The sequence below is a fragment of the Osmerus mordax genome, chromosome 19, assembly GCF_038355195.1.
Source record: "Osmerus mordax isolate fOsmMor3 chromosome 19, fOsmMor3.pri, whole genome shotgun sequence".
In the NCBI taxonomy this organism is placed as follows: domain Eukaryota; kingdom Metazoa; phylum Chordata; class Actinopteri; order Osmeriformes; family Osmeridae; genus Osmerus; species Osmerus mordax.
Genome location: NC_090068.1, coordinates 5,451,201 through 5,463,151, shown reverse-complemented (window position 1 = coordinate 5,463,151; position 11,951 = coordinate 5,451,201). Strand labels below are relative to the sequence as shown.

General features: G+C 50.1%; 1 protein-coding gene across 2 annotated transcripts; it reads right to left on the bottom strand.

Annotated features, from left to right (window-relative positions):
- Positions 1-208: 208 nt before the first annotated feature.
- Positions 209-11,945, bottom strand: paxbp1 (PAX3 and PAX7 binding protein 1). 2 transcript variants are annotated; one of them, XM_067257528.1, is made up of 18 exons: positions 11,558-11,945; positions 11,165-11,287; positions 10,772-10,972; positions 10,419-10,646; positions 10,119-10,225; positions 9,804-10,033; positions 8,935-9,124; positions 7,991-8,114; positions 5,348-5,450; positions 4,969-5,084; positions 4,574-4,773; positions 2,981-3,128; positions 2,583-2,704; positions 2,225-2,301; positions 2,023-2,089; positions 1,612-1,758; positions 1,126-1,280; positions 209-906 (listed from the first exon to the last, which is right to left on the bottom strand). In XM_067257528.1, exons 1-18 carry the CDS (start codon positions 11,871-11,873, stop codon positions 789-791), a joined length of 2,772 nt encoding a protein of 923 aa, XP_067113629.1. In that variant the 5' UTR covers positions 11,874-11,945; the 3' UTR covers positions 209-788. The 2 variants fall into 2 exon arrangements, with proteins under 2 accessions (XP_067113629.1, XP_067113630.1); XM_067257529.1 differs by having other exon boundaries at positions 10,125-10,225.
- Between the last annotated feature and the right edge of the window lie 6 nt (positions 11,946-11,951).

The following is an 11,951-nucleotide window of genomic DNA, read 5'->3' as shown; positions in this document are numbered from 1 at the left end:
TCGGCAAGTCAGGAGCTACTTAAAGACTTAAGATGTTTTGCGAATACGGCCCCTGATCCCGCATCTATGCCAAATGTGTCTCATGTATGGAGAAAAACAAGTCTGTTTCTCTCCATACATTCCTAGTCCTATTCCCATCTCTAACAGCGTCGGAGAGAGAGAGAGCGGGTCTTGCTGACAGAGGAAAGCAGCGACATGTACCATGAACAACTTCCATATCCACATTTTATTCACAAGCCAAACAATACAAATTACACAAAAGTAGGCCAAATTAAAATACAAACATCCCACAGCTGCCTGCACACGAAAAAAAAACTAATCATCAGGTGAACATGAGCAGGTTGCCGGGTAGTTCCCCGGTGCCCCCCTCCCTCCAACACACACTCACCTTGAGGGGGACTGCATATGACAGAGGTTCTGGTTAGGAGAGGCCAGACTGATCCTAGGCCTCAGCGCACACACAGTCTATTAGGTGAAAGGTGTCTGGTAGTTTTGGCTTTCGTCCGCTTAATTCTTATTGAGGGGGTAGAGGATCAGCGGACTACGTTTCCCAGAACACACCGCCTGCTCCCGTGATGCAGACAAGGCAGGAAGTCTGGGGGTGATCTGTAGTCCTGACGGGACTCTCTACAGACATGTACACTATTCACAGTATATACACACGTGCGCGCACACACCTTTGTGTATAACACACACAATCACTTTCATATAGCCACTCAGAAGTCCATTGTGAAGCCCTAATTAGAGTACTGCTTTCCATGGTTGACCAGTCAGTTTTTCAGTGTCTGTCACTTGACCTCCATCAGGGGCTTGATGTCTTTGATGCCGTGCTCCGTTGCCACGGTGATGATGTGGTCTAGAGCGTTGAGTTGACCCAGTAGCTTCACCACCTCTTTGATGTTGTCCCTGGAGAGATATTCAGATAATGACAGAAAGAGGGATCCAGAGAGGGAGGGAGAAATGGAGAGACAGGAGGGCAGGGGCAGAGAGAGGGGGGTGGTGTGGGGGGGGGGGGGGGGGGGGGGCAGGAAGGAGAGAAGAGCGGTTAGAGACCGAACCTTCCTCCCTCCCCATTCCCGCTGACCAAAGAGATGGGGGGGGGGGGGTGCATTTGATTCGACTCACTTGGCGGCGCGGCGGTCCACGTCGGAGCCGCCCAGGCTGGTGCGGTACAGCGAGCTGGCCAGGTGGGTGAGGTAGCGGCAGAAGGGCTCCAGCTGGGGCAGGGTGTGCTGGCCCTTCAGCCCCACCAGCCACTGGGCTGGCAGGCACTCCACCACCTGGGGGGAGAGTGGAGTGGATGGGAGGTCAGGGTGAGAGGGGGGTACACACTCCTGCTGTCTGACTAAGAGAGGGGTACAGTCAGAGAAGGAGAGAGAAACAGGGAGAGAGAGAGAGAGAGAGAGACAGCTAGGGAGAGAGACAACAGACCGCCTGGAGGGAGGGAAGGGCAGACTGTGTGACTGACAATGTGACTGTGCCAAGTTAGATAGTGACTGGATGAATGCGTGTGTGAACAAGTGTGTATATGAGAGAGAGAGATAGAATGTGTACGTGAGGGAGAGAGAAAGTAAACATGTGTGCGTGCGCGAGCGTGTGGCTGGTGTGTACCTTCTGGCTCTTGGCGATGCCCTCGTCCCCAGTGTGGCAGCTCTGCAGGGCAGACAGGATGTATCTGTTCAGGGTGCTGTCCAGGGCCAGCTCCTTCAGGGTGGAGCTGGACAGCACACCGTCCCACTGGAGGATGTTACCCAGGAGCTGCGTCCACACAGACACACACACCGTACACACACCATATGTATGTACACACAGCCACACAAGCACACACGGGGAGAGTTAAGAGGAGAACAGTTAGAGGACTTCCTTATATTCAAATGACAGTCGGATAGTATGTTGAAACCATTTGAATGAGGCTGGATGATAACAGGCCCCAGTTGCAGAACTAGTTGGTATTTCCATGTTAGGACTGCACGTGTGCTTGTAGCAGCCAAGTGGAGACAGGCCTGTACAGGCAGCGAGTACCTTGACGCAGGACCAGAACTGCCTCTGGAAGAACAGGTACGGACCCCCGTTCTTGTTCTCCAACACACTGGGGGATTTCCAACACAAACGCGCACAAAGTCAGGCACCACAGGGTAAAAGAAACAGACTAGCAGTCTAGAAAGTGTGTTTGAGAGAGAGAGAGAGAGAGAGGGGGGGGGGGGGGGGGGGCGGGATGGCTCACTTCTTGGGGTAGAGGGGCAGGAAGACGTCATCGTCCAGCGTTCGTCTGGCCCTGAGAACCACCGTCTTCAGGAACTCCTGGAGAGATAGAGGGGAGTCGGGGGGGGGAGGAGAAGAGAGATATCGCACACTTGAGTGGAGAGCTTGTCGTGTGTGCCGGGGACTGATGTGCGTGTTTGTATAGTAATGTACTCTGTGGGTGTAGGTGTGTGAGTGCGTTGCCACACTAACCCTTTTGTGTGTGTGTGTGTGTTGGCAGTGTGTGGAGGGTGTATATCGGCAAATCCCACCTTTATATGTACACTGTGTGGGTGCGTGTGTGTATAACCCTACCCGTGTGTGCATGTCTGTCCTCCTACCTGTGTGTTGCGGTTGTCTCCGTTGAGCACCGTGGGGTATCCTTTAACCAGTCTGTGGATGAATGCCACCAGTCTGGATGTCTGGCTGCTGGAGAGGGGGTCCCACACCTGGTCAGCCAGCACTGCGCGCACACACACACACACAAGAGATGTATATACAGGCAGTTGACTCGGACCACTGAAATACTGTAGAACGATACACTTCTGATCCTTGATCTTCTGCTGTATTTTCTATATGCACTATTTCTGCGTCGCTGTGGCTAAAAGCATCGCTAAAATGGGAAATTTGATTCAATAATAACCAATCCCCTTCATGCAGGTATGCATATTACCCTGTGGGTTTGTATGAGAGCGAGTGAGAGTGAATGTATGAGTGTGTGTGAGAGAGAGACACTGACCTGCCAGCTTGGGCAGTATGACCCTCTCCACGATGGCGGGCAGTAGCCCCACGTCCAGATCAGCCTTCTGTGAGCTGCTCTGCTCCTCACAGCCGTAGAACAGCAGCGACTCAAACCACAGCATGTACTCAAAGTTAGCACACTCTGCCTGGAGGGAGGCAGGGAGAGAGGGAGAGAGAGGAGAGGCATTCAAGGTTTGGACTCTGCGCTAGCTTGAACAGTTGGAAGACTGGACTCGCTACCAACACTTTCACACGCACTCCCACCCACCCACTTTTAAATAATACATGTTTATTTAAAAGTTAAATCAGCCACTGTAGGCCTACCATAATTATATGGTGGATGTATACAATCAGTCTCGACATTAACGGTTGCCTGGTTGTCCTTGGCAACCAAATTGTGATAAGTGGCAACCTAATCATCACCCCGTGATTTCTCGTACTTTATTTTCATTACAATAAATACATCATGGCATTCGAGCATATCCTTTGAGGATGTTTAAATTTGCGTTCTGATTTGTTTACTACGTCAGACATTGGCTGACATCAGCTAATTGTTATATTTCCCACATGCGCTGGGTTTTGATACAGACATGCGTTTTTCATTCGCAATGGCAAGATTAGCCTAATAGCCGATAACAAAACATGTTAAATTATTTCGATTTTGCATTAATCAGACTTCATCTGTAAGCAACCCCACTTTAGCTGCTCGTGTTAGCAACTCACTAGCTAGTCTGACAACAGTCTGTTAACATGAATATTTGCAAGCCTCCCGAGTTTGGTAACAAATCTATGCATGATTCCATGGTAAACCAGAGTTATTGCATTAGTTATGTTTTCCAGATTCTTGTCATTTATTTTACATGCTACCTTATATTTTCCAGTTTTCAGCTCGGCAACCTCGGTTTTGCATATTCCAAACTAGCCGTAAACCCCCCATTTGGCTGCCACATTCCCAGCGTTGTTAGCAAACGCTAGACAGTCTGTTAACGTTAATATCCGCAAGCCTCCAAGCACAGACGTCAAACGTGAAATCCTACCTGTTGCCTTTCACCACCATCCACTTATTTAACTGCTGTCGCATCCCTTGACATGCCATCTCCTTTTCCCTCGTTCTTTTTTCTTTTTTAGCCCCCCCCCCCGAGAGCTTTTTTGCTTTATCCATATTTTTCCACAGACGATAACTCAATACTCGTACCTGCTCGCTCAGCGCTCACGGCGCCCCCGCTCCCTCTTCCATTTAAACATTCTATGATGGAATGTTATGAGATAGGGCGCCTACTCTAGCCTGTTAGTCCTCTGAAATGTTTTACGACATTGAGGAAATGCAGAAACGCACAACAGCAGCTAGACGCAGAAAATACCCCCAAAATAATGTGTTATATTTTGTCATTTACCATTTCTTACCATCGCTTTGGCACCCCCATGGTGCTGCGCCCCTATGTGCCGCATACCCACTTTTTGCGCCACTGCACACAGCCCCGACCCCACACACACTCCCCCGCCACCCCACCCACTGGCCAACGCAAACCACCCCCGTACGCCACATATACATATACACAAACACCCCATCACCACCCACACCAAGACCTACCTGGAGGGGGTTCCAGGTGATGAGCTGCAGCCTGACCAGGGGGTTGAAGAGCTTGGGCAGACATAGGGCGATGTAGGCCTCCCGGTAGCAGGCCTGGTAGTCCCTCCTCCAGGCCTCGAAGCGGCTCTTGATGCAGTCCAGGGAGTGGAACTCCTCCACCGCGTCCTCAAACACCTTCCTGCTCTCACGCACGATACGATCTGGAGGACACCAGCGTCTTAGGGTCTGGGCCCCACGGCGTAAGACATGTGTGTGTGCGTGTGTGTGGGGGCAGGGTCGTTTTCAGCAGCGCGTGTGTAGTTTCAGATGTGTGTATAGTTTCAGGTGTGTGTGTGTATCGCGTGTGTGTGTAGTTTCAGATTTGAGTATGGTTTCAGGTGTGTGTGTGTGCGCACCTCTCTCCTGGTCAAAGGCGGTGATGTCGGTGGAGGTCTCCTCGTCGTCGGAGGACAGCCCCTCCCTGTGCTCCGCCCTCTTCCCGTTCTGCTCCCGCGCCTGTCGCCGCCGCGTCCTGCCCCGCCCACCACACACACACACACACGTCAGCCAATCACACGACAGACGGTGCGTCAAAGAATGAGATGACAGCCGCGGTGTAAAGCGCCTGGTAAACACTGTGGCATCTCTCCTCGGAACAAATCAACTGGACCGGCTTGACCAATCAGATCACGAGGAAGAGAAGTCTACTGGTCACTTCGGTGCTGGTGATCACACAACAACAACAACAGAGGACGACCACAACGCACGGCCGTTAACGGACGAGGAGCGCCGTACCGTCTCGCCTCCCTCTCGGCGATCCTCCTCTGGCGAGCGTGCTCCTGCAGGGCCGTGCGCTCGCGGCTGAACGCCTCCAGGTTGGGCGCCATCATGGCCTTGCCTGGAAGAGACAGGGGCCATGTGAGTGGGGCCCGCCCCTGGGCGGAGTCAAAAGCCCCCCGCCCCCCCTCCCTCCAAACCCCCGTCCCTCCTCTCTCCCTCCCCCCCGCCCTCCCCACAACCTATCAGACTACACTAAACACGCGCACACACACACGTATACACACACACGCCTGACTGGAATACATGTTTCTGGAACTTTCCGCTTGAAAAAAAAAAAGAAAAAAGAAGATACATCATTGACATTGTGAACAGGAATTTGAACATCGCAGGGGGTCGCTATGTGCGCGGGAAGATTGGCATTTGAAACCCCATCCGAGCATCCGCAGTACACTAACACACGCTGTTCACGCTCCTCTGCAGCATAACCACTCACCTGTCATCTGCACGCTATCATATAACCAGTCAAAACATTCAGTTTGACTCATGTCATTGTGATTTTTGACAGCGCCGAGTTCAGTCAGAGACTTTTTATGAGGGGCTTTTACGCATCTCACGAACATACCACACACACATATACAGTTAGGTCCATAAGTATTTGGACATTGACACAATTTTCATCATTTTGGCTCTGTATACCACCACAATGGATTTGAAATGAAACAATCAAGATGTGCTTTAAGTGCAGACTTTCAGCTTTAATTTCAGGGTATTTACATCCAAATCAGGTGAACGTGTAGGAATTACAACACATTTTATATGTGGCCCCCCCCCCCCCCCTTTTTTAAGGGACCAAAAATAATTGGACAAACTAACATAATCATAAATCTAATTGTCACTTTTAATACTTGGTTGCAAATCCTTTGCAGTCAATGACAGCCTGAAGTCTGGAACCCATAGACATCACCAGACGCTGGGTTTCGTCCCTCGTGATGCTCTGCCAGGCCTCTACTGCAACTGTCTTCAGTTCCTGCTTGTTCTTGGGGCATTTTCCCTTCAGTTTTGTCTTTAGCAAGTGAAATGCATGCTCAATTGGATTTAGGTCAGGTGATTGACTTGGCCATTGCAGAACATTCCACTTCTTTGCCTTAAAAAACTCTTTGGTTGCTTTTGCAGTATGCTTCGGGTCATTGTCCATCTGCACTGTGAAGCGCCGTCCTATGAGTTCTGAAGCATTTGGCTGAATCGGAGCAGATAATACTGCCCGAAACACTTCAGAATTCATCCTACTGCTTTTGTCAGCAGTCACATCATCGATAAATACAAGGGAACCAGTTCCATTGGCAGCCATACATGCCCACGCCATAACACTACCTCCATCATGCTTCACTGATGAGGTGGTATGCTTTGGATCATGAGCAGTTCCTTCCCTTCTCCATACCCTTCTCTTCCCATCATTCTGGTACAAGTTGATCTTGGTCTCATCTGTCCATAGGATGTTGTTCCAGAACTGTACAGGCTCTTTTAGATGTTTTTTGGCAAACTTTAATCTGGTCTTCCTGTTTTTGAGACTCACCAATGGTTTACATCTTGTGGTGAACCCTCTGTATTTACTCTGGTGAAGTCTTCTCTTAATTGTTGACTTTGACACAGATACGCCTACCTCCTGGAGAGTGTTCTTGATCTGGCCAACTGTTGTGAAGGGGTTTTTCTTCACCAGGGAAAGAATTCTTCTGTCATCCACCACAGTTGTTTTCCGTGGTCTTCCGGGTCTTTTGGTGTTGCTGAGCTCACCAGTGCGTTCTTTTTTTTTAAGAATGTACCAAACAGTTGATTTGGCCACACCTAATGTTTTTGCTATCTCTGATAGGTTTGTTTTGATTTTTCAGCCTAACGATGGCTTGCTTCACTGATGGTGACAGCTCTTTGGACTTCATATTGAGAGTTGACAGCAACAGATTCCAAACACAAATACCATACTTGAAATGAACTCTAGACATTTTAACTGCTCCTTGTCAATGAAATAACGAACTCCCTTTATGAGGGAATAACATACACCTGGCCATGGAACAGCTGAGCAGCCAATTGTCCAATTACTTTTGGTCCCTTAAAAAGGGGGGGGCCACATATAAAATGTATTGTAATTCCTACACCGTTCACCTGATTTGGATGTAAATACCCAGAAATTAAAGCTGAAAGTCTGCACTTAAAGCGCATCTTGATTGTTTCATTTCAAATCCATTGTGGTGGTATACAGAGCCAAAATGATGAAAATTGTGTAAATGTCCAAATACTTATGGACCTAACTGTAGATGTGTATGAGCACATGTGGAGCACAACTGATGTACTGGTCTTCAATAACACATCTTCGCTCTCACACACACACACACAAGCAAGCGTGGGAACGTACAGGCCTTCTCATCAACACATTCAAACTCACAGGGCAACATCACAAGGACAGTGGACAAAGGTCAATAGCAAGTGTGCAGTTGCACACGTCTCCCCACACACACACACACACACACACACACACACACACACACACACACACACACACACACACACACACACACACACACACACACACAGTACACACGCGCCCACACAGAGAACCAACGAGGCCGTTCAAATAAATAATAAAAACCTTCAAGATGGACTGACTTGAAAGGCTTGCAAACTCCGCCGATTCATCTTTTATATCATCTTGTCTTCTCTGGACGAGTCGCACCGCCCGTTGCCTTAGTAACTGGTGCATGTCAGCCTCCAGCTCCAGGACGGCAGGCACCTGAAAGATATGATACCTTCTGTGACCTCTGACCCTGAAAGGGGCGGGAGACCGCGTCACGGGGACATCTGATTGGTGGAGGGGCCGGCAAGCGAGGCAAGGGCTCCGATAATAGGATTATAATAACATGGAAAACGTAGCACAAACTTTAAGATCTAACGTTTTCCAATTCCAATTTTCCAACGTTTATCATCATGTCTCAACAAGACATGCTATTGTGTGCAGTGTGGCTGTGCTGTGTCACATTGCTCCAAGACCCTCCCCACACACCAAAGAGACTCCATTGACCATAATGCATCACTCCTAAGAGTCCAGCTGTTGGGGAGTAAGGTGGAAGTTAGCAAGAGAGCTGACATCGAGTTTGTCAACTCAAGCGAGACCATCAACTGGCGTCAGACTCTCTCTTCTTACTGTATTCAAATAAGAGCTGCTAAAAAAAATACTACAATCATGGTGGGATGTTAGGATTGCAACCATGGTTCAGAGGCCAAGTGAGACAGACATCCTTTTTATGAAGGCATGCGTTTTCATTAATTAACCTATTAAATGACAATGCCGTTTTGGAAAGATAAGTCAAGTCCAAAGAATCAAATATTTCGGAACAAATACAGGCCAAAGCCTTAATGCAGTGTCCTTTAAAGCAACAAAATCTTACCAAGAGTACAATATTAAATTCCAGGAGCCATTCATTTTTCACAATTTTAAAGTCACCGCATTCAAAATGTTCCAATTCTGGACATTAAGGCTCAGCATTTAAAAAGCAAAAGCTAACAGGTACAATACAATACAAATTGGGGGCAGCAGATCATTTCTCCCTTACCTTTTCACCGAAACACTCAAGCAAGTCTCCAACATACCCTCGCATCTCTTGCAAGAATTTATATTGATCTGCGTTGTCATTGGCCGAGCCTTCCAGGCATCGGATGGCGCTCTGGGAGGCGGCCAGCTCGTCCTGGATCTGCTCATAGCGTTTGGCGTTGGCTTCGTGGCCGGCGCGCATCTGGCCCAGCCTGGACACGGACGGACAGACACACAGGGCAGCAGTCTGAGGGGCTGGACAGAGGTTCACTCACGCTGGCTTAGTGGCTAGCTCGATATCAGGGTTGCTAGCTTTAGTGGCTAGCTTGACATCAGGGTGGCTAGCCTTAGTGGCTACTGGCTAGCCTGATATCAGGGCCGATAGCCTTAGTGGCTACTGGCTAGCCTGACATCAGGGCCGATAGCCTTAGTGGCTATTGGCTAGCTTGACATTAGGGCGGTTAGCCTTGGTGGCTAGCTTGACGTCAGGTGGCTAGCCTTAGTGGCTACTGGCTAGCATGACATAAGGGCGGATAGCCTTGATGGCTAGCTTGACATCAGGGAGGGTAGCCTTAGTGGCTTGCTTAACATCAGGGCAGATAGCCTTATTGGCTAGCTTGACATCAGGTTGTCTAGCCTTAGCATGCTACCGACACTTAAGGAGCTTAGTGTGAAAAGAATGTAATCCTGGAGTACCGAGATACTTATGGTGATGTAAACAAGGTTTAGAGGTAGCAAAGTACTGCATAATGCAGTCCTCCCCCCAACCCCCAATTCTCCAACCCCCAATTCTCCAACCAACGTCTCCCCCAGACTCCTGGAACTTGAAAGGGGACTGAACGAGAGCGTGACACAAGGGGGGACAAGCAGGCTGGGTGAGGTTGAACCTACCTGTCTCGCAGTCGTTTCTTTACCAGATCAGTGGAGACGGGGGCGAGGTCTGCGCTGGGGCCGCTGTAGGGCGGCGCGGGGCCGTCGGCTCGCCCCGCAGGCTTGCTGTCCGCCTGCAGGGCCAAGCTGGGGTAGGTGTAGGGCGTGCTGTAGGACGAGCTGTAGGGCTGGCTCTCGTAGCTGCTCTGGTAGTACATGCTGCTGTGGTCCTCCGCTTGACTGCTCTGCACCTGGCACAGCAACGACAAGGTTAGATAGCCCGGCCACTGAGTGGTGCGTGTGTGTGTGTGTGTGTGTGCATACACGTGTACATACCCCTACCTGGGGAATGCTGATGCCCTTCCGGATCTGCTCCTGCTCCCAGCGGCTCAACTCCTCGTCGTGACCCTGGTCCAGGGCCTCGTCATCACTGCCCTCGATGCCTACGGGGGGGGGAGACACCAAAGAGACTGTTTCCCACAATGCCACGTCTGACAGTCCCAAAAAGTCTAGGTGCTAGGAGACCAACCGTGCCAATAGGCGTTCTTCCGACGGGAAAAAAAAATCCACATATCCTCCTACCGCCTACTCGAGCCCGCTGCCATGCACAGGTCGTCCCTCCCGCCCTCCACCCACCTATCTCCTCGGCTATCTTCTGCCTCTGGCTCTTGCTGCGCACGCCGCTGAAGCTGATCCTCTTCTCGTCTTCGTCCTCGTCGTCGCTGCCGTCCTGCTCCTCCTCCTCGCGGACCAGCCGCTTCTTGGGCGCCTCGGTCTCCACCAGCGGCGCGTCGCCGCCCAGCTCCCTCGCCATCTGGCGCCGCTTGCGCGCCGCGTGGATGAACGCCGCGTCCGGGATCTCGCCTGGGGGGGGGATGATGGGAGACTGTGTTACTGCGGGCCATCGCCTGACTACTTATTATGATGAGCCAAAACCTTTGTGGGTGGACTGAGAGGAGAGAAGGGGTTCTGTGTTTGTGTGTCCCCACCTGGGCGGAGTGTGCTCAAGGAGGAGAGGGCATTGGAGAAGTTCCCCGAGTTGCTGTTGCTCTTGGAGGCCTGGCCCTGGTTCTTCTGCTCCTCCTCCTGCTCCTCAGTGCTGTCCACCTCCATCTCCTCCTCCCCCTGCTCACTGCCTGCTCCACTGTTAGGCTCCTCCTTAATTGCTGCCATAGGCTGGCCAGCCCCATCTTCAAAGAGAGAGGGGAGAAGAGGCAATCTTTTAGTTTTAATAACTTGGGTCCCAACCAAACAGTTATTACACCAAAAAACAGCACTTTGTTGAAGTCGTAAATAGAAAATATATGAACCGGTAGCTACATGTTTAGCTCATGTATGGCAGAGACTTGCTTCACTCAGGGACAGAGCACCGTTTCACCTACCTGTGTTTGGTTCTTGTTTGACATAGCCCGTTTTCTCCAGGTCTTCTTTATACTCCTTCTTCAACTGCTTGACAATCTTCTTGCTGTAGTTGGATTTCTTCACCCTAAAAACCTCCGTGCCCTCTGTATCTCAGAAAGCGATTGATTCGTGATTAGTTGAACCTCGCGGACTGCAAGCTAACAAGTCTTTCTAGCAAGGCAACTAACCACATCACACTAGCGCACAGCCAATATTTAAGCAAACATTGGTCAGACAACCAACAGTCCAAATAAACACATCTCAAAAACATTTTAGTCTAACGCTACGTACTTAGTGCACACCTGTTTGCGAGCCAAATAGCGTGCTAATTGCTAGCTAAGCTAGTGTAATTAGCTAGGTTAGTGTTAGCCTACCTTCATCATCATCGAAGCTCAGTAAACTGCCCTTCGAGGGCCCCCCTTGTGCATCCCTATTTTTCTTTTCCTTCTTGACAGCCTTAAGGGCGTTTGACTGGAATCCGTTGCCGTGATGGTAGTCCACGTTTCGGGCTCCGACGGTGATGTCAATGTTGTCAAACTCCGGAGCGTCCACGGCTGCTGCGCCAGCAGCAGGGCCGCATGTTTGTGGCGCTAGCTGCTGTGGAAGTGGGGATTGCTGAATGTCTTCCTTTTCGTCTTCGTCGGACTCGTTCCTTCGCCTCAGATTGACTCTTTTTGCTTTTTTAAACATTCTGCTTTTGGGATTTTTACAAGTATTAGGTTTACTTGCAAGAAATGCATAAAGACAGTCTAGCGAAGCGCGCAAAAT

What these genes read in the sequence shown, in the direction of transcription:
- paxbp1 (XM_067257528.1), bottom strand. Translation starts at nt 11,873, where the DNA reads ATGTTTAAAAAAGCAAAAAGAGTCAATCTGAGGCGAAGGAACGAGTCC. An exon ending in AAGAAACGACTGCGAGACAG is followed by an intron (nt 9,125 to 9,803) that starts GTAGGTTCAACC and finishes GTCCGTGTCCAG; the next exon opens with GCTGGGCCAGATGCGCGCCG. An exon ending in AGTTCTGGTCCTGCGTCAAG is followed by an intron (nt 1,759 to 2,022) that starts GTACTCGCTGCC and finishes GTGTGGACGCAG; the next exon opens with CTCCTGGGTAACATCCTCCA.